Raw genomic sequence first — 26,587 nt, forward strand, 5'->3', positions numbered from 1 at the left:
AGTCTTAATCAGAACTGAGATGATTTCAAATCGCCTTTCCTTCAAGCCTTTCTCCATGAGGAGCGATTCCAAGATGTGGCATCAGAGACTCCTGCAGTGTTTAAGGAGTGTGTGTGTGTGTGTGTGTGTGTTGGGAGGAATGTAAAGGATGGGGGTGCACTGAGGGTTTATCCACCCCAAGCCCCTCAGCATTGTCCCTTGCATTTTTCATGTTGGGGTTCCTCATAACACCTACTTAAAGAAAGGTGTCCCCTCCCACTAGTAATAGCTTAAAATCCTGGTTTAGAGAAACGATTCAACTTAATTTGATGGGCGGTTGTCCTCCCAACAGCGGGAGCACTGGGCAGTGAATTTTGAGGTAATCCTCCTTGACAAGTACCTCGGAGGGCAGCTGCCCCGGGCTGCTGGTTGCGTACAATCCCATATGCTTAAACAGTTGGTGGAGCTGGAGGTGGCCCTGAAATCCTGTTATAAAAACTGAGGAGGTGAGCAGGACACCTTACTGAATAGAACTGCTATTCAAAACGCATCCACGGCCAGACCAGCTCTTCAGAGCTGGCGTCTCTTCTGACTGGTTGGTACTCGGTTAGCCTCTGCTGTGATTGGTCAGTGCCTGCACCCTATTGGTTGTTACCCATTTTGAGTATCACCCGGCCTGCGGAGAGCTGAGAAACTCTTCAGGGAGAATTTGGGGTCCCATGTAAAGTCTAGAACAAGGATCTAGCAACTCCCCCAAGTCTGACTGCGGAAGAAAAACTTTTCATCCAGAAAAAGATGTCAACATCTACCTTGACAATTGACCTTCCCATAAAAAGAAAAAAAAAAACTATTATTTTTAACTTTAAACATTATCATTTCCTCTGAAATGAACTGGCCACAAATTAAGCATATACGTCCTGGAGTGAGCTAATTTTATATACAGATTTTTGACTCCAAGGCAGTTAAATGATGAAGAATGTTTTCTGAAAAAATGATGACTTTGGGTTTCAGAGTAACTGATCTACGTGCCTTCTTTTTGGCAGTAATTAGAGATCAAAGCCACTTGTCTATAACAGCCACTAATTCACGACCATAAAACCATGCCCTCTGTTCTAAAGAGAATAATGATCATTCTGTTCTCTGCATGTTCAGTTAATCTAAGAGGGGCCTCAAACTATAAGGACAGAAAATAAGGAGGGAAAAATACAGTCCTACTTTACATCGCAGTCATATCTTGGGGTACTTTCTATGACCATTTGTTATTCTGGGTGCTGGGTTAGAGCAAGGAACAGGACGGGTGAGAGTCCCACACGCATAGAGCTCACGTTCCAGGGGGGAAAGACAGACAGTACGAATTTAGCAAATATCTTCTTCTGTCTTTGAGCTATTCCAGTATCTGAATCAACCTGAGCTTGGTGTCCATCAGTTGCCTTTTCTCTTGAGTAGAGGTCACTTTGCCTGTTTGTATGTCTAGTAATTTTGGGTTGAGTCCTGGACTTTGTGAATGAAACGTGTCAAAGACTCTGGTTTTTGTTATATACATCTAAAGATTATTGACTTGTTTGTCAGTTTGTTTGTTGTGGCAGGAAGTTAACTTAGCTGGACAGCAGCTGAAACATCCCTTCAGTTCTTTGAGGCCTAGCCGGGCTGCCTGAGCCTGTCCTGGGAGTGTAGTCCTGGGGTCAACCAGAGGTTTGGCAGAGTTACTCACTATACCTGGGTCTCCCCTCTCTGACTCTCTCCCTTCTGGTACGTCCCTCTACTTTCTAGCTGCCGGTGATGCCATGAACTCTGTCTTCTGATTCCTTCAATTTCTGGCCTCACAGGGCACGGACGGGGCTTAGGGGGAGGGAGCTTCCTTTAGGTAAAAGCCATAAAAACAGGGAATGACTTTCACTCCTCCACGTATCAACGCCCCTTCACTTTCTTCCTGTGTGTGGTCACTCTCAGTGTCTTTTGAACATTGCCTTTTAGTTATTGCCCAGAATTTATGATTGTTACTTGTAGGGAGTTCATTTTACATGAGCTTCTCTGCAATTATTATCAGTAGAACTCCCAAATTCAGCAAGTAAATAGCTAGCTAGCTAGCCACTAGGTAAGATCACTTCAGATAGTGATAAACGCTCTGATGGGAAAAACAGGACAGAGAGTGTCTGGAGTGTGTACGTGCAGGGGGCGCTTCACCTGACTGCTGGGAAGAGCTGCTTTTAGGAGGTGACGTTGAGCTGAGACCTGACTGATGAAGAGAAGCCAGATGGTCACGGGTCTGGGCAGGAGCCCTCCAGGGGGAGCATTAGGTATAGAAATGCCGAGGCAAGAATGAGCTGGGTGTCTAGAGTGGGTGGTCAGAGGCCAGACCACACGGGGCCTCATAGCCACGGAGGGCACTGGCATTTTATTTTACATAGAATTGGAAATCAAGGAAGATTTTCAACAGGACCCGATGCGATCTATTTCATGCTTTCCGGAGATCTCTCTGGGTCTTTGGAGAACAGGCAGGAGTGGAAGCAGGCTGCTGTGGTCATCTCGATGGGGAGATGGAGGCCGGGGCAAGAGTGGTAACCAGGGGTGATGGGCCCCAGCAGTGGGGAGTCTGGATGAGCAGCAGACACCAGGGGTCCGTGCTGACTGTAGCTGGTCACCATCCACAGAACCAAGACTTAGGTGAGGTTGATAGAAGTGGTTCCCAAGAGAGTGCCCCTAGAGGGATCCTTTCAGCCCCGTGGTCACAGCAGAAGAGCCCTGCCTGGGCCCATCTGCCTCTCTGGGAAGTTTGGGCTCATGGTTTTTCAAGTAGAGAACCAGCCTTCTCTAGATAAGCCAACAGCCTCATCAGACTGGGCTGGACCAGGCCCGCAGCCCTTTCTGGTCCCTCTGCCGGATGAGCCTCTTCCATTTGGTTCGAGGGTAAGTGGACTCAAGTCTGGACCTCACATCCTGCCGTATATCCTTTTCCTGGAAGTCAGTGGCAGAAGAGCCCTCCTGGCTTCCCAGCCTGAGCAGGGAGCCAGCAGCCCAGCAGAGAAGCCCGCCGGGGGCAGCAGGGAGCCTTTAGTCTGAGGCATTGCTCCCTCTCAGCTGGGCTTCTTGATGTCTTTGGCTCCCTCCAAGGGCACCCTGGAAAGAGGAGGGCGACTAGTTTTTATTATTGGAACCTCTTTACTAAGCCCAACAGACAGCATCTTCCTGGGCTCTTAGGGACCGTGGGCAGCCCAGGCTTCGGGCTGTGTGCAGGCGGGCCTGGATTCCAATCTGGGTGTCCGTCATCAGCCACATTCTGTGACCTCTCTCCTCCCGGTTTCTTCATCCATCAGCAGGAATAGGAACATCCCCTGCTTCACGGGTTGGCCACGGGGATTAGAGGAAAGACTGATTGAGATGATGGTCTGCAAAGTGCGCTACAGGGCGCGGTGGTAGGAAGCACTCAGTCAGTGTTAGCAGCATTAGTATTGATGCTACATATTAATGTTCATAATTGAGGATGGCCAGCCCACTCGACCAGGAGTGTATTTAGTGTCATGCAGCCCAGAGGGGCCTGGAGTTGTGCTGGAACTCGTGACCCATGAGGAACCCCATCACGGGCACTTGCAGCTCCAGGGACACAGTCCCTGGTGGAAACGGGACGGGAGTGTTATGGAAATGACAGGCCAGCCAAGAAACAAGCACCACTCGGAGGGTTGGAGTACTCAGATTTATTACGCCGGCGGGCTCAGAGGGGCTTCTGCTCCAAAGCTCTGAGCACCTCCAAGACGTGCACATGAGGTTTTATAGGGTTAATTACAAGTATGGGGCTATTAGCCAATAAGGTTCAAACAACAAAAAGCAAGGAATCAGTACACTGGAGCTTATCAATTTGGAACAGATCACGTTACTGACACTTGTTGAGCTTGGATTTACGAGTTAGCTTGTTAGCCCAGTAAACTGACACTAAACTTTAGATTTACAAGTTAGCCCGGCAGAACTTATATCAGTAAACCGACACTTATCACACTTAGATTTGTGACTGAGCTCGTTAGCCCAATAGACTGACACTAAACTTCAGATTTATGAGTTAGCCCAGCAGAACTCAGATCAGTAATCCGACACTTGTTGCACTTAGATTTGTGACTTAGCTTGTTAGCCCAGCTGGGCTTTTCCTTCACAGGAGGAGCCCTCGGTGAGGCTGTGCGGGGGGGATGGGTAGCATAGCCAGCTCCCTCTTTCTGAGGTCCTGCAGCAACGCAAAGGGGGATCGTGCCAGCGAAGCCAGGAGCCCCCGGGTTGATAAAGTCACCCTGCAGCCGCCTCATCCCTGGAAGAGAATCGTCAGAGATGGGCCCAGCCTCTGACCCGCCCGAACCCTGAGGACCTGGCGGTTCATCTAGGACCGGCCTCAGGTGATAAAGGTAGAAAAGAAGGAGGATGGGTGAAAACAACCCTGCCTTCCATTCCTATTTTTTGTGAGGCCCATGGTTTGAAGATGAGATGGTTCAGAAATGCTAGGGCAGGGGTTTAGCCGGTCCAGAATTCATCATCACAATTCACAAGTGCCACCAGGTTGGGGCACTAAAAGTGCCCGTTCTAAAAACTTAGACTTTAAGGTACTTGAAAAATGTGAACGCCCCAGATGTTGCTGCTGCATTGCAGCCAGGCCAGCATTTCGGGAGCCCACTTAGACACTTGCATGCGGTGGAGGAAAGGAAATCTGGAAGGGCTGCCCAGCGGAAGTGTCTTCTTGAAGTCCCACAAAACACGGGGTTCCAGTCTGGAATTTGACTGGTGATGAAGGTGAGTCCCTGGAGGTGAGGGGGCTCCTGCTCAGGGCCAGGAAGCTGGGCCCCTCCCGCTGGCTGCCTGGAGGGCCTGAATTTAAATGCAGGTGGTTTGCAGAGAAGCTGGATTCCAAGATGGGAGGCCTCGTCCTAGGTCCCCTAGGCTGTGCGCTGTGCGGGGCACGAGGATGCAAGGCCCTCTCGGCAGAGCAAGTGCCCCCTGTAAGGGCGGCAACTGCTGCTGTGTCCCCTGCTGCCTTCTGGGGGGCGAGGTTATCTGGAGAGCCAGCCCTCACTGGAGAGAAGGAAGGACGCCTCCTCCCTCTCCTGCGTGCAGCCTCGCACTTCCTGCCCTGGGGCTGGGCTTTCTATGGGCTCCTCAGTAAAACGAAAGGCAAAAGAGTGATGGAAAAGAAATAAAGGAAGCATCCGTGTGCAATGACGTAGGAATGGTAGGACGCAGGAAAATGGAAACTTGAGACTGAAAGAAAAATAAGGGGAAATAAAAAGAAGAGCAAATTCTGAACACCTGAACTCACAGTTAAAGATTCAGTGATACCTACAAGATGAGATTGGTGAGACGAGTGTCAGAGATAAAGCCAGCAAGATAAGAAGATAACGGGAAGGTTAAAAAAGAGAAGCAGGATGAAAAGGTAGAAGCTGATGTGAAGGATCAAGAAGAATTAAAAATGTAAGTGATAAATGTGTGTTAAAATCCGATCTCCCTGGAAGGGAGTGTTTTAAGAAGATTGTGGTGCCGGGGTGCTTGGCGCCACAGGCAAAGCCCGTTACAGCTGCCGGTCCCCTGAAGAGAGAGCCTGTTAGGGGCAGAGGAAGCAGGACGTGGGTTTGTAACTGGCTGGTTCTCCGAGCAGGGGACGATCCTCAGGGGAGGAACCCAAAGTGGCCTGGGCCCCTGCAGCTTCTCGGCCTCCTGTGAGGGCGGGGCTCCTTGTACAAATAGACAGCCAGGTGGGGTGGTCGCTCACAAGGCTGGGCTGGGCTCAGGACGGCTCCCAGAGGCACTGGGCAGAGAGGAAAGTATGGAATCCTGCCTGGATTTCCACGCCCAGCGATCCCCAAAAATAAATCAGCCCCAGCAGGCCTTCTGCTGAAGCAGCGAGTCCCTTATCCTGGGACCAGGTGCTCAGATGAGCCCAGCCTGTCGCCCCCTCTGCGCCTCTGCTCCCCCGCTGCAGGGCAGGGGCCCTGGAACCCACGTCTCCATCTGCAGTGAACGAGGCCTCAGGCAGCATCCACCTGGTGCAAAGCAAAAAGCAAGTCTGTTTGGGGCTGTAGGAGGCGGTGTTGCCTGCAGGGCGTGGGGTGAGATTGGGTAGTTATTTCTTCTTGGCCTGGAGCATGGCCAGGTGGAGTGTGAGGTCTTGTCTGAAACCTTTGTGCCTGGCTACATGCTGCCTTCTCTTCCCAATCTGCCTGCTGCTTATGTCTTCATACAGCCTGGAGGTTAGGTGTAAGGTCAGGATCAGGGTTAGGATGATGATGAGCACCTGATCTCCATATCCACCCTGGGAGTGCTCAGAAATCAGGGCAGACCCCCAGGATGACTCTGTCTGGGGAAAGAGTGGGGTCCGGAGCATCAGTATCCCTGCAGTCTGGACTGAGAGAAGCAGCCAGCACTGCCCAAACCCAGCTCTGAGGACTACCCGAGACGACCCAGATATCAGCCTCGAGTCAAAGATGACCAACAGATGCCCTGCCCGGCACCGGTAAGGAGACCAAGTGTTCCTGGGGTCTTCTTCCTTCCAGCCTCCTCTGTGGGTCGGGGTCTGCCCCGAAGTGAAGTTACCATTTGGGGATGGAAAGGGCTTGAACCACTGGGGCTCATCCAGAGAGGGTTGGCCAAAAGAGTAGTCATTGCCGCGGCAGGCTCTCTCAAGCTGGAGGATCCCTTGTGCGCAGGGACAGAGGGACAGGGGCTGCGGAGGCCGGTCGACCACAAGTGCCAGGTGTGGTGAAGATACATCTACTGTGCTGCGTGCCAGGGACACCATGTGAATGTGGGGACTGCCATCCTCCAGAGTCCTGGGGTGGGGGTCAGGGTGGGAGAGCCCTGCCAAAGGCGAGGAATGGGGAAGAGAAGGCAGGCAGAGGGGGCTCCAGAACTTGGAGACCCAGCGATCCCAGTGATGGAGTCTGAGGTCCCTGCGCCCCAGGGCAGCCAGGGTGAGCCCAGACCCACAGATGACGCTCCCACAGCCATGACTAATGGACACGAGCTAATGGACTCCTGTCCATCCTCAGACCTCTGCCAACACTGCCACCAAGAATAACAAGTATTTAGAAGCTAATTATACATCTGGACAAATCTGTTTCAGTCTACTGGATTGAACATAATCATATTAAAATATAATGAATACATTCAAACACACAGTGCCTGACGGAAAAGTCACTTAAGAACCAGCACTGGCAGGGGAGGCTGGCGGCTGACAGAGCAGGGCTGGGGGGCCCGGAGCTGCGGCCGGTGCCAGCCGAGCCCCCGTGGGCTTGAAACTGGGTTCCTTGTCACTCAGTTTAGGTCCTCATCTGCTTGTCCACGCAGACTCGTGGTCCTTCTGACCCTGATTTTGTTGTCTGGTGTTTAATCTTTGTCTCGTTTGGGTTGGAGAGGCGGAGCAGGGGTTGCAGGATGTGGTTGGTGTGCTGGGGACCCCAGCCCTCAACCCTCAGAGTCCACTGAGCTGGGGACTTTGCCGATCCCAGTGAGTGGGCGGCCTTGCCCAGACCCTCCCTGGGATGGGGGGTGAGGGCACCAACCAGCGCTGGTGCTCCCCAGATTCCAGCCCGGGCAGCCTCAGCTGTGCCTGTGGAGCGTGTCTCCTGGTCTCCAGCTTGAACCAGGACTCAGGCCTCTGTGGGAGCCCCCTCTGGCAGCTGACCTGGCACCTGAAACATGTTTTGGCTATGGGCACCCTGGACCAGGGCCTTGGCCTTAGCTTCTTGCTGCTGCCCTGCCCTCCTCTGCCTCCTGTACCAGCCCTGTGCCATCCTCAGCTGGGTGGGATGTTCCTGGTGGGGACTGGGAAGTGTCAAGGGTGGGGAAGGGGCCCACACAGGCACTGAATGTCAGCTTCCAGAAGAGCAGCCCTGCGCTGTGGAAGCAAATTGGATGTCGGGCCAAGGCTGTCAGTCTATTTTTGTGCTACCTCTAGATGGAGGGTCCTGGACCCCAGGGAATACATCAGAGACAGCCATCTGGGTGCCTACTAGTGGGGTAAGCCACTACTGGGAGCCTGATTGCACTTCCCGTGGCGAGACCAGTGGCCAGTCCGTGCCCCAGGCTCTCATAGGCCTCTTCCCACTGCCCGGGCTCCCACCATCTGAGCCACTGCTGTGGCTTCCAGAATTGTCCCAGGAGGTTCTTCCAAAATGAGATTGTGACCTGGCGGCTCCCAGGCCAGAGCCAGCCCACAAAGAGCTTTACCATTGGTGTTTGGTCTTGTGTCGTTGTGTTTTTTAATGTCGTGGTTGTTTTCTCGCGAAGTGTTTTAAAACTCTGAAGTAGTTGCCGGCACTTAAATATCAGTTGGTTTATTATTTTAACCACCTGGATTTCCAGCTTCTCTTTAAACATTACATCTGGCCGTGCTGGGTCAGAGTCCCTCACAGCAGCAGCCAGTCGGTGATGAGCTGTGGCTACACCTTTGGACAAGGTGGACCACTTCACCACGGTCACCCCCTTGCTTGACTTTTGGCTGCTTTGCCTCTTTACATTACCCCCAGCCCCTTGGGCGTTGGAGTCACCATCCCCTGTTTTATAATAAGAAAGAAGTAATGCTGATGTGCCAGCAGTGGGTCACACACTAGTATGAATTAGACTCTAGTGCCCTGGCAGAGAGAGGGATGCTAACCTTGTGTTAGTCAGCTTGGGCTGCATAACAAAGTGCCATTCACTGGGTGGGTTAAACAGACACTGAGTTTCTTATAGCTCTGGAGGCTGGAAGTCTGAGATCAGGGTGTCAGTGTGGTCAGGTTCTGGTGAGGGCTCTCTTCCTGACTTGGAGATGTCCACCTTCTCACTTTGTCCTCACGTGGCAGAAAAAGAGAGACAGAGGGAGAGAAAGCGAGAGGGGCAGAGAGAGGGAGAGATCCCTTCCTCTTCTTATAAAGCCACAGTCCTATCGGATCAAGGCCTTACTCTTATGACCTCATTTAACCTTGATGACTTCTTTAAAGGGCTTCTCTCATACACGGTCATGTGGGAGTTCGGGTTGCAATGTATAAATTTGCAGGGGAACAATTCAGTCTATAGCATAGCTGGAATTCAGGATATACATTTGGAGGCAAGAGGACAGCCATGGGGAAAGGAAATTAAATGACTGTGGGGTTTCAGGCCACCCAGACATGTCACAAAAACGGAAGGAGATGGTGGTGAAAGATACAGATCCAGTAACCAGGAAGGCTGAGGGCACAGAGAACGTGTGGTCTGGCCCACGTGTTGGCAGTTTACATTGAGCGTTTCCAAACTCCACTTTTCTGTCGTATCTCTGGAAAGTTCTGTGCTCCCCTGCTGTGGTGGGGGTGATAGCAGTGGGAGGTTCTGGGGCGGTGGTGTGAGCATCCTTCCACCACCCATCACAGGAGCCCCTGTCTTGCGTCAGGAAGACCTCTGGCCTGTGAGAGAAGCTGTGTGACCCTTAGAAGTGGACTGACCTCTCTGAGTTTCAGTCTCCCCAGGTGTGAACTGGGGAGTGACTGGGTTGATCTCGTTCCATGGTTGCGTGTTTAATTTGAACACATAATTTTAAGGCCTGGTTAAGGACCCAGCCCTGGGTAGACACACAGAATGAATGGTCCAGTCTCAGTCCCACCATGGGCTGTCCTGGGCCTCTTGCTAAACTCCCTGCTCCCAGATCCTTCCACCGTCTGACACCAGCCTGTGAATCATCTTCCTGCACCGCCGCTCCCCACCTGGCGAGGGCGATGAGAAGATATGGTATTAGCTGATAATTAAGTTAATAGCTGCCAAAGCTTAATTGCTCTCAGGAGTATTTTAATTTTAGTAGGGGACTCTTACAAACAGAAAGCCTTAGAGACAGCAGAGACATTCTGGAAGCAGAAGAACGGATGTGTGTGTGTGTTTGTGTGTGTGTTTGTGTGTGTGTGTGTAGCAGAATCTGCCTCTGCCACCTCTGCCAGGATGCCCAGCACTGAAAAAGCCGATACTAACATCCGTTGGTACCTGAGGGCAGCCCTGGGTCTGAAGGTGGGACTGACCTGCCCTGGGTGTGTTCTGCGTGCCAGCCTGCATGACCTTCAGGGATCATTCTCAGGAAGCTGGCGGCAGCAGGGCCAGCTCTGGCCAGGAGGTGGGTGAATGAATATGGTCCTACAGGGAAAGCCAGGCCTGGGCTGTAGCCGTCATGGTCTGAAAGCTCCTTTTGTTGGGGTGGGGAGAGGGATCCTCCAGGGAGAGCTGGGGGCGCTGCTGTTTCCTCTGTCCTGTAGTCGATTGGTTCTGGAAACTTTTGTTTGGGCTGGAAACAAAAGATTTTGACCAAGGCCTGGGGTTGGATTTGGGATGTGGCTTATTTTTGATGTTCCAGTTTATTTTTTCCAAAGCAGCTTCAGTGGGACAAGATCGAGGGACAGGGGCTGGAGTCAACTCATCCAGTGGCTGGCCCTGGGGGCGGGGCACAGAAACCTAAGGGCTCAGCTGTGCTGCGTATGACAGTGGGACCCAGCCAGACCAGGGTAGGGTCCAGGCGACAGTCAGCATTCTGAGTCCATAGTTGGGACTCATCTTAGTAACCTTTCAATGTCCCCAGACAATGAAGCTCCAGTGTGGCCTGATGCCAGCCAGGAGCCTGGGTACCCTGAGGGGGCAGTGCCTCACCTGGTTAGGGGAACAGGATGGAGGAGGCAGGGGACCAGGGCCCACACTAGGGTTCATGACAGAATGCTGAGCATCAGAAAGCAAAGATAGCACCCCTGGCCCCTGGAATTCTTGGCATGCTTGAGAGGTGACGAGGGCTGTGCCACGGCCCATGTGAGAAGTGACAACATTTGTATAGAACACCAGGTAAAGAGAGAGGCTGCTGGTGACCAGAGGAACCCTGCCAGCATGCTCTGGTGGCCCCCTGAGGCTTGGAGAAGGGGGCACTGGTGGGGGGAGGGGCACTAGCAGGGAGCTCAGGGGAGGAGCCATGTTTGGGAGCACAGCTGGCAGTTCTGCCCCTTACCAGCTCTGTGCCTCAGTTTCTTCATCTCTAAAATGGGAACAGTATTAATGTTAGCGCCTGCCTCATTGCATTATTATTATGAGGAGGATGACATGAATAAATTCATGTAAAGCACCTAGAAGTATGCCTGGCATGGAGCAAGTGCACAATTTGTGTCAACTGTTACCAGACGTTTTGTCCAGTTGAAGATGCCAATGATTGTAAAGGGCGCCTTGATTTCAGAGTTGTCAAAACATGGAATAATTAGTCTTGGAAGCGATGAAATACAGCCTTATTTGGTGTTGGTGAGGAGAGGATCAGGCAAAGGGGGCTTGTCTGGAGGCAGACCAGAGCCTGTGACTGTGCCAACACAGAGAACAGGACACCACCTGACTCGGAGGCCCCTCAGGTCCTGTGTCCTTGGGTCAGAGGATGGACGTGGGGTCAAGACAGCAGGAATGGGTGAGGTTAAGGTGGTGGGGGACACCTGGGATCCGGGAGGCTGGGGCTGCTAGAATCACTGAACATCAAGTCCTGCTGGGCCTGCAGACCTGTGAGAAGGAGAAGCTCTGCCCCTCGCACTTGGCCCTTGAGCAGGACTGTGCCTCCCAGGGCCTTTGAAGACTGAGGCAAGGCGCCAGATGTCCCCTCCTTCCTTGCCGTTCCATGCCAGCCTCTGGCCATGTTAATATCCTTGTACCATAACGTAAGACCAGAGATATATTTCTCTCCATTTTTTTTTACTGTTATTAGTAACAACTTACTTGCCACTTACCTTAAAACCAGTTATGCCATGTCACTGCATAGAGACCCCACCTTTGAAGACAATTGCTGTAACAATGCCGTGGACTGAAGGAGCGTTTATGATTGTGGGAATTATAGCCATTGTCATAGGCTTGTGTGAGACGGGTAATTGTGAGCAGGAGTGGATCGTTTGGAATGCATCACAGCACATCCTATGGGTAGCTGATTTGATAACATCTGACAGTCATTCAACAAACACTCACTAGGTGTCTACAGATGCCGAACCCTGAGCCTACTTGGAAGGACAGGCCTAGCAATGATCATAGCAAGGGTAGCAGAAACCCTCTTATGCCATCTTACTCAGCCCAGGAAAGCTAAGAAAAGACCGCTGTCTTGTGCCCTGGTTTCTAACTTGGCTTCCCCATCTGCATTGCAGCTCATCTTAGCGTATGCTATGTGTCAGTCAGCCCCACTAGAATGCACAGCTGACCTTATGTGTCCAGAGCATGTTTCTTTTCCCTTCATACACACAAGATCCCATGCCAAGATCCAGTTCATGAAGCCCTGTTTCCAACCATTTAAAACGCTTCTTACAGTGGAAATTTTCAAATATACACAAAACTAAGACACAGCTATAATGAAACGTGTATCTAAACACAGACTTCAGTAATTACTGATGTTCTTTCAATCTTGCTTTATTTTTCTTCTTATAACATGTGATTTCACATGTAAATATTTCATTAAGTATCTCTAACAAAGGTAAAGATGCTTTTTCTTTAACACAACTAAAATACAATTTTTACCCTCAACAGAATTAACAATAATTCTTCAGTATCATCTCCATGTTCTGTTTTCCCTGTTGCCTCAATTATGTAGTGTATTCAAATCATTCAAATAAGGTCCACATATCATAATTGGTTGTTAGTTTTCTTAAGTGTCTTTTAATCCATAATGGTTGCCTTCCTTTTCTTCCCATGCTATTGATTTTTTTACAGAAATGGTATAATTTCCTGTAAACTTCCCACATTCTAGTTTTGGCTTCCTCCGTTCTCACATGTTGTTTAACAGATTTCTCTGTGTTCTTGTGAGCTTATGTTTACATCTGAGGACTTGATTAGATTCATATTCTATTCTTCATCGAAAAAACAGTTTCAGATCATGCCATGTGCTTTCTGTTGCCTCTCATCAGAAGGCAGTTAATAGCTGGTTGTCCCACTTTATTGATGTTAATTAAGGTTGAGGTTCCATCAGCCTGATACATCCAGGATCAAGTCCCCCATCAATCTTACACCTAATGATTTAGGAGCCATTTATGGTCACTCCTGAGACTTATTATTTCATTAGAGGTGGCAAAACTGTATGTTCTAATTCTATCATTTCTCCTTAATTTATTAGTTGTGATTCCTCTCTAAAGAAGAGCTTTGTGTCATCAAATGTTTGGTTACCTTATAATACAGTCACTGTAGAAAAGGCAGAGTAATTGCTTTGATTCTTTTGTTTATCATTTTTTAAGATAGTAATTAGCTGGTACCTTAGCAGTTACATCCAAGTCAATTTTTAGAATAATGGATTGCCCCATATCTGGCCATTGGGCATTTCTTCAAATTTGTTCCTCTGTTACTTAACAGCATTGGGAGCTTACCTGCATTCAGGCCTGACAAGGAGTCCCAGGCTGACTTTTATATTTCCTCCCCTGGATCTGATTACTTACAGCCAGAAATGGTATTTAGAGACCACAGTTTGAGTACTCATGGTGCTTATTGCTACTGAGTTTTAATTACTTTGAAGCCTTTTCAGAGACTGAACTAGGACACACATATTCCTTGAAAGAGAAGAATAATTCCTGAATTCATACTAATATTCTTATTCAGATTAGATTTCAGCATTTTTATTTCACCTTAAAATTTTATATTTACATCTCTTCTCTAATACAGAAAATCTTGATTCCTAATGACATTAACTTATTTATGCTTTCTCCATGGGTTTTTTTTTTTTGTCCTTAAGATCTGTCTCACTTGGAATTTACAGTCAAAATATTATGTTTTAAAGGAAAAAATTCTTCTCTTTATAGTTAAGTCATCAACTTGAAATACAATTGTGTTTGCATGTTTTAGTTTATTTTTTGTTTTTAGGAATTGCTTTACTTTTCTTTTTGATATAATTTAAAAATATGTAAAAATTCCAATTTATTTAATTATTTTTGTGATTGTAAATAGGTTCTGCTCATGTACTGTTTCTTCTAACTCAGTATTGTTTCTATATATGAAGTCTAATAAGTTCTCTATGTTAATTTTATTCCCCGCAAGTTTACTAAATTCTTTTATTATTTCTAACAGATTTTTTTTTCCTTAAAAATTTTTTTTCTTCCAGTTTTATTGAGGTATAATTGACATACAGCCCTGTATAAGTATAAGCTGTACAGCATAATGATTTCACCTCCATTTATCGTGAAGTGATTATCACAAGATGTTTAGTGAACATCCATCATCTCATATAGACATGAAATTAAAGAAACAGAAAAACCCTTTTCCCTGTGATGATAACTCTTAGGATTTGCTCTCTTAACAACTTTCATACATAACATACAGCAGTGTTAATTATATTTATCATTACATTACATCCCTAGTATTTATTTATCTTAGGGTTAGAAGTTTGTACCTTTTGACTGTTTCCATCTAATTCCCACTCTCTCCAACCCCTGCTTCTGGTAACCAAAGATCTGATCTCTTTTTCTATGCATTTGTTTGTTTGTTTTTGAAGTATAATTAATCTACAACAGTGTGTTAGTTCCTGTTATACCAGATAGTGATTTGATATTTCTGTACATTTCAAAATGGTCACCATGATAGCTCTAAGTGTCATCTGTCATCATGCAAAGATATTACATAGTTATTGACTATATTCCCCACAGTGTACATTGCATACCCATGATTCATGTATTTTGCAACTAGAAGTTCATGCCTCTTAATCTCTCTCACCTATTTCTTTCCTTCCCTTACCCCTCTCCCCTCTGGCAAGGACCTGTTTGTTCTCTGTATCTGTAACTCTGTTTCTGTTTTGTTATGTTTGTTCATTTGCTTTGTTTTTTAGATTTATGTTTAAGAGAAGCAATGCAGTATTTCTCTTTGACTTTTTTCGCTTAGCATCATACCCTCTCGGTCCATCTACGTTGCCACAAATGGCAAGATTTCATTCTTTTTTATGGCCGAGTCTCCATTGTATGCATATACCACATCTTCATAATCTGTTCATCTTTTGATGGGCATTTTGGTTGCTTCCATATCTTGGCTATTGTAAATAATGCTGCAGGGAACATAGAGGTGCATACCTCTTTTCAAATTAGTTGTTTTGTTTTCTTTGATAAATGCCCAGGAGTGGAATTACTGGATCATATGGTAGTTCTATTTTTCATTCTTTGAGGACTCTCCATACTGTTTTCCATAGTGCTGCACCAATGTACATTTCTCCGCATTCTCTATATCCTTGCCAGCAATTGTTATTTGTTGTTTTTTTGGTGATAGCCATTCTGGCAAGAGTGAGGTGATACCTCATTTTAGTTTTGATTTGCATTTCCCTGGTGATCAGTGATGTTGAGCATCTTTTCATGTGTCTGTTGGCCATCTGTATGTCTTCTTTGGAAAAATGTCATTCAGATATTTTGCCCATTTTTTAATTGGGTTGTTTTTTTTTTAATGTTGAGTTGTATGAGTTCTTTGTATATTTTGGATATTAATCCCTTATTGAATATATCACTTGCAAGTATCTTCTCCGATTTGGTAGGTAGCCTTTCATTTTGTTGATGGTTTCCTTCATTGGGCAAAAGCTTTTTAGTTTGATATAGTCCATTTGTTTATTTTTGCTTTTGTTTCTCTTGCCTGAAAAGATATATCCAAAAAAAATATTAGTAAGATCGATGTCAAAGGGCTTACTGCCTAGGTTTTCTTTTAGAAATTTCATGGTTTCAGGTCTTATATTTAAGTCTTTCATCCAGTTTGGATTTATTTTTGAATTTATTATGGTGTGAGAGAATAGTCCAACTTGATTCTCTTGCATGTAGCTGTCCCGTTTCCCCAGTGCCATTTATTGACGAGGCTGTCTTTTCCCCCGTTGTATATTCTTGCCTCCTTTTTGTAGAGTAATTGTCCATATAAATGTGGGTTCATTTCTGGGCTTTCTCTTCTGGTCCATTGATCTATGTGTCTATTTTGATGCCAGTAAATTCTTTGTAGTAGGTTTTTCATGAATTCTTTTGGGTTTTCCAGATATATAACCATATCATCTTCAAGGAGAGATTACTTTGTTTATTTTTGTCTCTCCCTTTCCAGTCTTATGCCTCTAATTGTCTGTCTCCTGCTGGTTAATGCCTGCAACACGGTGTTTACAGTAAAGGAGACAGAGAGCAACACAGTGAACAGGAGTTCCTGCTTTTAGCAACGGAGTCGCTGGTGTTTCTTGCTCAGTAAGAGCCTGGATGCTGGCTTTTGAACTGATGTGAATATGTGTGTATTTATGTTACGGAAATACTCATTGTTTCCTCCTTTATTGTGGTTTTCAACTTTAATTGCTCTGATCTATTTACAGTTCCTGGTTTTCATTTTGAGAAACGAGGGTGTGGGATGTTTTGCGTATGTGAGTCTGAAGCAGCTCTCGCAGGGACACTGGGGCTCCTGAGATGGAGCACTCGCAGAAGCATTGTGTTGAGGTGCTTTTGAGGAATTAGTTCTAGTTTTTAGACTTGGGCTTAGAATCTTGGTTTTCCCTTGGTAAACATTTTTCCCCATGACATTAAGTTCGTTTTGGACAAAACAGAGAAAATGTAACGTTCATTTTTGTCACATTTAAGGGAACAGTTAGTATGTGCTTTTGCATTTTTCAGGAACTCGATGGACGTTTCCTGTGTAGTAGACAAACAGGTTATTTTTTATCTTTTATTTGTGCTTTTGAATACTCTTTAGTATTAACATATTTAAGAGGATGGTAAATAGCTAGCTCCCAGGATGACAGGGTCTCAGAGTCAGTAAACACCAGCACAGTGGTCAGACTGCTTTGCTCATCAGCACTTTGATCAGAGCTTTTCCGCTTTGACCACCTCTCCTCCAAGGAAGGAGCTCCAGTGCTCGCCTGTTCCCGCGGATGCAGGACCCCGCTTGGGAGCTGGCTGGGCGTCACACATGCCTCTGGCTCCTTGCTCTCAGCGGCTTGTTCCTCATCAAATACCACGTGGTGTGATCCACTCCCCTCAACACTTTGTCCAGAAGGTACCTGCAAAACAGAATTATATTAACGGAAACGCTCGAGCACTGTCGGTGAGAGTGTAAATTGGTACAACCACTGTGGAAAACAGTATGGAGGTATCTCGAAAAATTAAAATAGAACTACCACAAGACCCAGCAATCTCACTTCTGGGTATATATCCAAAGGAAAGAAAATCACTCTCTTGAAGAGATATGTGCACTGTCATGTTCACTACAGCATTATACACAGAAACCAAGATATGGAAACAGCCTAGGTGTCCATCAACAGGTGAATAGATAAAGAAAATGAAGAAAAATACAATGGAATATTAATCGGCCACAGAAAAAGAAGGAAATCCTGTCATTTGCAACAACATGGATGAATCTGGAAGACACTACGCTGAGTGAAATAAGACAGGTCCAGAATAACAGATACTGCATGATCTCATTTATATGTGGAATCTAAAAAAAAAAAAAATTGAACTCATGGTAACAGAGTAGAATGGTAGTTACCAGGCGCTGAGGGGTGGGGGCAAAGGGGAGATGTTGGCCAGAGGATATAAACTTTCAGTTACAAGATGAGTAAGTTCTAGAGACCTAATGCACAGCATAATGACTAGGGTTAATAATAATGTATTGTATACTGGAAATAGGCTTTTAAAAACCCCAATAACAAGGTTTTTAAGTGTGATGAACAAAAAAAGCCCAGAAAACAGAATTATATTCAGCTGTAACAGAAATAAATTTTACTTGTGGATAAAATCTGATGACACATGTGTGGAAGGTTTTGAGAGAAAAGACCCACGTGCAAAACCCTTGTCAAGCATCACAGGGGATACAATTATGATTGTAACGTGACCATCAACAGCCCTAAACTGTAGCAGGGGACACAAGACACAAAAGACTCTACCCCGAAGCCCAGTGTGATCAGAATGGAGGGGATGTTTCTTGGTGGACGTTTGAACTAGGTCTTGGAGTATCAGTCTGGGAAGCAGTGTTTCTTGGGTTTCCCAGAAACGAAATAGAATCATCTACCCCATATTTATGAATTATTCATGCCAATAAACAATGCAGGCTCATACGCTCTGTTCATAAACATTAGATTTTCATCCATCTCCTGCTCCCACAGTGATTGTAATTTTAGACACTCCAAAAAGGGCCAAAATCTGTGAAGGACTGAGTTTGCCTGTGACCCATGCACCCAACTAGACGTTCAGAGCTGCAGATGCTGGAACAATGAGGTTGACCAGGTCGCCCAGACTGTATCCATATGTCCCCCTCTCTCAGAGGCAGGCACGGGAATCCATTTGAGAACATACTTGGTGGCACTGAAGAGGACAGTCAAAACCTCCCCTCTCAAATACCCTCAGGGACAAACTGACTCTTCAAACTGAAGGAGCAGCAGCAGCCTCCTTCTCTGGTTTGTGTGTTTGTGTCTGTGTCCCCAGCTTGGTTCTGAGCTCTGTGGGGCTGTATGTGTGGTGGATGTACTTCTGCCAAACACTTTACGCTGGCCCTCCAAAGCACGTGCTATTATTGTCAAGCCCATTTTGCAGGTGAGGGAACTGAAGAACAGAGAGGTTAAGTAACGCACCTAAGACCACACAGCTTGTAAGGAGAACCAGGATTTGAATGGCACAGTCTAATTCAATTAGCCATGTTCTTAGGCACATCACTACCCCAATCTCTGCATATTATGGGATGGTAAAAGTGATGGGGTCAGTGGAGTACTTGAGGGCAGAACCAAGGCAGCATCACATTTTGGGTAGCCCCGAGTGCCTCACAGTGGGCGACCAGTGCTCAGAGAACATTTTAGGTGCTGAAGGAAGTGGGTGGGTCATTTGCTAAAGTGAAAAGCTGAAGAAGACCTTCATGTGGGTCCAGGAATTAGCCCACAGCTCTAACTTCAAGACTTGGGCTCAAAAACCAACTCCTGGCCCATCTTTCAGATGATGACAATGAAGACAAACTGGCAGATGGACTCGGAGGAGAAATCCTGGAAATTCATTGCCCTTAGGCATCTCATTGGAAAATGAGATACCAGCTAATTTGGGGTCAAAGAGTAATTTCTTTAGGCATTTACTGGGTCCCAAGGTGTATAAGGCCACTGGAGACTTGGAAGGTGCACGTACCATGGCTCTGCCTTTGAGAAGCTCCTAGTGAAAGGGGGAGAGGTCCATCTCCTATCCAGATGCCAACGCTGGGTGGTCATTAGTTGGCCACAGGCGGTCAGCCCCAGCTTGTGGAGGGCAGCTTGGCCTCCCCCGTTGTGTGTCAGGCCAGCCGTGACCTGGAGAGAGCATTCTGGTGAGATGGCTTCTGGCTGGAGAAGCCAACTCCCGTTTTGGCTGAGGGCCAGCCCCCTGGCTTTGTGTCTTTCCGGCCTGTCCTGAGTGCCGCAGTGAACAGCAGGAGCAGTTGTTCCTCGTGGGGAGCCGCCACCTCCAGTGCCATGCTCCCGCTCAGCTGTGAGCAAGTGCCAAGGAATTAGTGGATTGGGTTCTAAAGCCACTGTGACCATCAGCTTGGACATCCTTGCTGAGCGCTCCCGGCCAGTCCCATCACCTGCCGTCTTGGCAGCCGGACTAGCACTGGGGATGCTGCCCCTGCCCTGGCATCCACTCTGCCTGGAGGGCCTGACAAGGGGGGCACTGAACAGAGTTGGAAGTTCTTGTATACGGGGAGCTAAGCTAAATCTGCGTTTGCCACCGATCACGGCTTCCGTGGTGCCGGGACTGTCATGGCAACTAAAAGCCTATCTGAAAATAAAATGTCACTTTTCTTTTGCATTTCTACTGTAATGACACAGGAAGCGCGCTTTTCCTTTTTAACCTAACATGATAACTAGAGACTAAAAGAGGATGGGTGTGCGTGCCGCACGTGTGGGTAAGCGGGTGCAGCAGTGTGTGTGAACATGTGGGGGGGGTGTGTGGGGGTGGGTGTATGGGGATGCGCACGTGGATGGGGATGGTGTGTGCAGCTGTGTGGCTGTGGAGTGAGTCCTTTTGTGTGTATGTCCGAGGTTAGGGGTTGAATTTTGGGTTGAGATCACACGTAGGCTGTGAGTGTTTGAAGACGTGTGTGTGTGTGTGTGTGTGCATGCGCCTGAAGACAAATGGTGTTGGGGGAGGTGTGTCTGCAGACGAGTGCTATTGCATGGATATGATGGGCTCTTGTTTGGTGAGACAAGGCTTCTGGCTTTGGGAGGCTGTCTCTCTATGCAGAGTGTCCCTCTGGTCCCAACCTTTGGGAAGCTCCAGCCCCATCACAGGAGACAGAGCCCCTCTTTGCAGAGAGGGCCCAACCCATGCCACAGACCTCAGAGAGCCAGAGATCCTAGAGATCAGGGACACCCAGACACCGTCTGGCCCAGCCCTGACCTAGACGATAGGGGTTTCTGTTCAAGGTGGATGTTACAAAGCACACAGAATCTGTGTGTCTGTCACTCATTCACTGCACTAACTGACATGCTTTAGGCATGGGGCTGAGCCTGTCCCACGTGACCTGGGGTGGAGCTGACATTCAGTGCCTGCCACGTGTGTGGATTTACCACCGTAATTTACCACCACGATTGCGTTTGTACACACTGCTCCAAGGCTTCCTGCTTCCTGAAAACATTTTCTGAGCCTCGTCTCTTAATGGGCTGGCTTCTCCAGGAGGACGCATCCCAGGCATGGAAGTGCACTTCCGGTCAGAACCAAGAGGCTGGAAGTAGATTCAGGAGCCTTTTCCCAGGATGTGACGTGCAGGGGCTGAGCTGTGAGGGGTGGAGGCCCCTCTGCCTGTCTCGGGGAGAGGCCGGTGCCCGCTGCCATGGGCACACCTCCTCACAGGCCAGCTTTCTCAGGCGAGGGCTCCATCCGCAGTGGCCAGGGCGCGTTCATTGCATCACGGTCCTTCCAGTTCACCTCTCTGGATTTCACATCTCTTGAGATTCTTTGTTTTATTACTATTTTTTAAATTTCAGTATGGAACCACCGAGAACCAAAATTGATTAAATGTTAGTTCAGTAAGTGTTTATTAGAGGGGAGGGTCTAGCTCAGGGGTAGAGTGCGTGCCTAGCATGCATGAGGTCCTGGGTTCAATCTCTGGTACCTCCATTAACCGCCCCCCCCCCCGAATAATAACAGCCGCAAAAAAGTGTTCATTGAGCACCAGTTATTTTCAGGTTATCCCTGCCGGGGCCCCGATGACTCAATAGGCGTCTGAATTATTCCCTGCCTGCAGCTCTTCTCAATGCAGTGTTGGGAGAAGAGAAGGACAGAGACCATGGACCACAACAGATGTAGGTACACGTGAGGGATGCCTTAACCCAGCCAGGTGCCTTACCCTGAGCAGAGTCATGAAGGACAAAGAGGGGTTAACCAGATGTCTGGGGAGGGGGAGGAGAGAGATAGAGAGCATGTGTGAGCGTGACCGTGTGAGAGAGGGAGGGAGAGAGGGAGAGAGGAGGTCACCACTGGGTTGGTGACATCAAGCCAACCCAGAGACTCCACACACACAGAAAGCAAGTCTGGACCAGAGCTGGTACGGGACACTCAGTCTGGGATGCTCTTTGCTTTGTGTCAGGAGGTTAGGATGATGTTGCCCCGGGATGGTGAGCAGCGTTGCAAGCTTAAGAGCTTTGGCAGGAGTCTCTCCATTAGACGGCTGTGTCTAACTCTGCCCACCCCTCTGACCCCCCTTTGTTTCTGTGGCTCTGTTGATGTCAACAGCAAGGAAACAAATTATGCTGGCAAGGTCCCGGGCTTTCTTGCAAGTTGCAATCACATTGGCTGCCGGAGCTCCCTCCACATCACTGACACCACAGCAAAGCCCACGGGAGCATGATTGGAAAAGTACCTGTAAACATTAAGGTCGGTTCCAAAGGCACATTACTGGGTGGTTGTGTAATACCCTCTGGTGACATGGAGGCCATATTAATAACTAAACATGTGTCACAACTGTAATTATATTTCTTGTGCCAGGATTGTGTTTCTACCATTGTCCTGTTTAGACACAGAAGGGAGGGTGTGAATTATTTAGGCAACTGACTTTGAGTAAATAATCAACCCGCACTGTGCAGGCAGTAAGTTTCTGTCAACTCCTTGCAGAGTCTCAGCGTCCCCGCTGACGTTCCCTTGATGTGCTCACAAATCTCCCTGAGAACCTCGCCCTGGACCCCTGATGCGGCTGCCCGAGCAACCCGGAGAGGGGAAGCCTGAGAATGAGGAGAAGGGGGGCAGAGGAGCCCCCGGAGGGGGAGAGGAACCGCCGAGGAGGAGCCGGGCCCCCGACTTCCCCACTTGGCAAGTCTTCTCCCCCCACCCCCTACCCCCCCGCCCCCCGCAGAAACGAGCTTTCTCGAATATTTGCTCAGGACTTGATTGGTTTCAGCCCGCAGGTAGGGGGTGGTGTGGGGGCTGGGAGCCTTTGTGCTGAGTGTCGGGGGAGGGGGGAGAGGAGAGGAGACCCGCTGGACAGCACACCGGCGAGGGGTCCCGGGAGGATGCGCGTCCCAGCGGGGACAGATTTGACTATCTGTCTTGAGCCTTGACAGCTTTCCATTGATTGTATCTGAGATGTGTGGACGGGTGTGGGGATGGTTTTGAAAGCTGACTCTGTCAGGGACTGATTAGGTTGGAGGGGGTGCTCGTCGAGTGCACCCGATGTGGCAGCGTGGAGGCAGGAGGTCTGCGTAGATGATTTCAGTGAGTCCCCACGATAACCCCGTACGGGTGTCATTAACCCCCTCTTTACAGGAGAAAAGTAAAACAACCATTAAATGATGTCACATAGGCCAGATCACACGGGCAGAGGTAACCCCAGGGTTCCCACCCACATCTCTTGAGTCCAGACCTTGTTCCTAACCACTAGACTCCCCTGCCTCTCCCCTGCTTGTGGGTGAGGAGGTCAGTTCGGAGGGAGTGGTTGGATGTGTTCTGAGCCACAGGCTTCCCTGGGTCAGATCCTGTTCTCTTTCTTTTCCTTGGAGACATTCATGGCTGTAAAAACTCAAGAGGAATTTCAACTCTGGGTGGTTTTGTAGAGAAGGAATTTTGATCTATGTGATGCTGACGTCCAGGAGTTGGTCTGTGGCAAGTCCTTTAAACGGGTACGTTCTGTGGTGGTCTCCCCAGGGCCGTCGGAAGGGGACCTCCAGCCAACTCTGTCTCCAGCTCCTAGTCGGGGCCACAAGTGTTCATGGTGGGGCTGTAAGTTTAGGGTTAGGCTTATGGGGGAATAATGGAAGTGGACGTATTTCTGATGATTAGAGCCCCTGGTTTTCAGCAGTTTCTCTCAGGAGCTGGGGCCCAGCACAGGGTGCTCTGAGACTCTATCCAGAACCTTCTCCAACACAGCTCCTTGTGTGGGAGATCCAAGGTGGGAGCTGATGAGACCCCTGGCCAAGGGCATGCTGACCTGCAGTGCAAGCTCTTCTCACTGACCCCGAGGAAAGGTCTAGAAGAGGGCAAGGTGCAGCTGAAGTGACATATGCTGAAGGCAGGCTCAGAGTGAGGTTCTGCTCAGGAAAGCTGATCAGGGGTCAGAGGACAACCTGGCCTGGGCCTCCCCATCCCGGGAGAGGAGCCCCAGCAGGACGCGTGGTCCAGTCCAAGGAGGAAATTCCTGGTGGTTTTTTCTCAGGCTGGGGTAAGTGATAGGATACTGGGCACTTGCCCTGGGAAACGGGGAAGGGGGGGTCGAGGGAAGGAGGTAAGGACTGGGGCAGAGAAGTGGTTCTGCACATCCTAAGGGAGCTGTGGCAAATGTGGCTGATTATACAGAGGAAAAGGGCAGCTGCCCACCTCAGTGAACGTGAAGATTATCGTGCAGCAAACAGACGAAGAAGTCGGATGGAGTCAGAAACCCTTTACGCTCAACATACGTGCACGGTAAAAAATATTTCCCCCTTTGTTCCTGTGACTTTGGGGCTTAGAACTTTGAGGCCAAACCTGTGATGGGCATGAATTAGACAGTTGAGTTGTCCCTGCCTCTAGGCGTAGCAGTAGCCCAAGAAGAATGAATCCGCTGCTCCCAAGCCATCAGCTTCTCCTCGGGGGAGAGCGCGAACTCTTCCTGGACCACCGGGCTGAGGGCCTCTAGGGTTCCTGGCTTCTTCCCATCACACATGCACACCCACACCCCAACACTCATAACACTTGTGCTTACTCCTTCCTTGGCGCATACACACACATTTCTCAAAGATTTCTTTGTGTAGTGGGCAGAGAGACAGCAAAAAGGAAGACGGATGAGATGGGGCCAAGGAATGGAGTTCCGTGGTCTCGGTCTCGGCACCAGAAGTTGGACGCAGAGGGGAAAGGGAACACAGCCCACCTGGAACATGTTTTTGTATGAAGGTCCAGTGGTGAGGTCTCTCAGAGTACACTTCCCCCCTGTCGTCCAGTTCCTCGGCTGGGAGCCTCCTTCAGGTAGCTCACAGAGCATCAGGGCCTCAGACCTGAACCAGCCTGGGCCCCGGCGGTTGTGCCTCACATGGGCAGGGTAGGCAAAATTATAAAGTCAGGAGGAGCCTTCTCCGTGCATCATTCTGTCTTCCCGCCCCAGGGAATTTTCACACCTCCTGGGACTGTTTTGGTGGTTGGTAACTGAAGTCCAGTGGAATTCTCCTAAGTGAAAAGAGACACATCTGACATCCTAGCAGAAGATCCCAGGCAGGGGTCGGGGAGGGAGTTATCTCATAGAATCCGAAGCCTCAGGGATGTAAAGAACCCGAGAAAGCTGCTTCTTTCTGTCTGTCTACACTTCTTCGGTTTCCCTGCCCATATGAAAATGATCCCTGTCAATTTGGCAGCTGGCCTCAGCTGGGAATTAGTGTGGTCTCAATCCCAAATTCCCTGGAAACAGGCTTATAATCAACAGTGCCCAGGGGAGGAGGGTCAGAGGGTCTGCGCACGGTTGCTTTCACTATAAATGTGTGGATGGGAAAGGTGGAGAGACAGTGACCAGAGAAGTGGGGCACTTCCTCATCCCAATTCCTTCAGACATTGGTTTTATATTCCATTCTTGAACTTGGTTGGCTATCCATTAGGTGCTGGTAAGGCGCTTGTAGTTAATGCTCTGAGTTGGAGCCTTTGAAAGAAGGTGGCCCCCAGGAGACCCAGAGGAGCGAGCTATCACTGGTGGGACAAAAGCAGTGGGGTAGTTGGCTGGCGAGAGTAGATGGATTCAGTGGAGTGTGGAGAGAGGCCTCATGCCGAGGCAGGGACTAGAGAGGTAGGACCCCCTCCCAGCCTCTTCCCAGCCTGGTCTCCCGCTTGTGAGCCTGAAGGGTTGCAGAATTCCCCAGACTGTCTGTTCCTCTGTCTTTGCCACCATGTGGCCAGGCTTCCCCTTGATGTGTCTGGAGGAGATGACGTCGATGGGGAACTCCTTTTCTTCTGCTCTGTTCCTTCAAGAGTCTCGCAAGGACACACAGCAACGGAGCCCTGCTTGTCTCTAGCCCACCAAGGCGCTGACCCCTCGGGCTGGAGGCCTGAAGGGGTGTTCTTCCTTTTTTTGTCCAGACTCTGGGATCTGGAGCTCTTTGGGCCAGGTCTGAAGCTGACTCATGAACGGTCAGTAGGCCCAGGAGACCCACTGGAAGAAAGTCTTTGGGATTAGAGAGATGCGCAGGTAGCTTTGGCAAACTACAGCTAAGTAAACAACCCCACTACCACGGTGCTGCTCCGACCTGATCCAAAGGAAGCTTTTCTAATAAGGGGAGAAATGGATGTGCACTATTGATATATGAGCTAAAAATAGCCCATGTTCCAAACAAAGTGTTTTTTAGTATTTTGAAATGAAAATGTGTAGACAAAGCAAGGATTTAGAATGCATGACTCATTAAATTGCTGACTCTGAAAGCAATGGAAATTCAAAGGGAATCTTTCTCTCCCTATTTTTCCCTCCCACCTCTGTTCTGAATAGCTTATAAAAAGTCTCTTCATAAACAGGACCCATAAACTCCTCCATGATTTAAGGTCCTGTGCAGTGAGAGACGGAAGGAACTCAAGTTTTATTGCCTGTTTACTAAGCTGGGCTCCCTAGTTAGACTGGAACTATCGACCAGAGTCCCCCCTGGCCTGCCCCTACTCATTTCTCCTCCTCATGTCCCTAACAGATGTCCAGGGAATCCCACGGCCCCACCCTGGCCGTTGCTCCTCCCTCCCCACAGTGCCCAGCTCTGCTGGACCCCAGCAGCACTCACCTCATCAGCCCTAACGAGGATGCTCCATCAATGAGCATTTGCTCTGGGGGGGCTATGTCCTGGGGGAGAGTGCACACTGTGTGATTCTGTAGAAGGATGCAGCAGTGGGCATCTCCATCAGCTCGCTGGGGGCCTTGCGCTCATTCTTGGGTTGAGTACAAGGGTAGCAAAACACTTTCTAAAAGAAGTCTTATGGGGAATCCCAGTACTTAAAACAAAAAAGAGGAGATCCATTCTGGTTGGATCAAGGTGTGTGTGTGTGTGTGTGTGCGTGCGTGTGCATGTGCGTGTGTGTGTGTGTGTGTTTGGGAGGATGGGGAGATCCTCCAGGACCCCTGAGAGGAAGAGTGAGATGGTTCCCTGGGAGGGACAATTGGTTGACCTTCATAGCATGGTTCCTTTAAAGTTGTGGGAAAATCTCACCTCTGACCTCCCCTTATTGTCATCACCTGCTTTCCCTCCCATCACCCCCATGCTCCTTGAATATCTCAGAGCCTGCTCTGTCCT

General features: G+C 48.8%; 1 protein-coding gene across 8 annotated transcripts in view; it reads left to right on the forward strand.

Annotated features, from left to right (window-relative positions):
* Positions 1 to 26,587, forward strand: part of CALN1 (calneuron 1) — a 435,337-nt gene that overhangs the window by 86,237 nt on the left and 322,513 nt on the right. The window contains exons 1-2 of one of the 8 annotated variants that reach the window (XM_072943064.1): positions 9,316 to 10,060; positions 21,984 to 22,182. The exons of 6 other annotated variants lie outside the window; for them this stretch is intronic. In XM_072943064.1, coding sequence (XP_072799165.1) covers positions 22,057 to 22,182 — 126 coding nt within the window. In that variant the 5' untranslated portion in view covers positions 9,316 to 10,060; positions 21,984 to 22,056. Of the gene's footprint in view, positions 1 to 9,315; positions 10,061 to 21,983; positions 22,183 to 26,587 lie in introns of those variants that run through there. One more of the 8 variants, XM_072943068.1, reaches the window with a different exon arrangement.

This window comes from Vicugna pacos, chromosome 18, assembly GCF_048564905.1.
Source record: "Vicugna pacos chromosome 18, VicPac4, whole genome shotgun sequence".
Classification (NCBI taxonomy): domain Eukaryota; kingdom Metazoa; phylum Chordata; class Mammalia; order Artiodactyla; family Camelidae; genus Vicugna; species Vicugna pacos.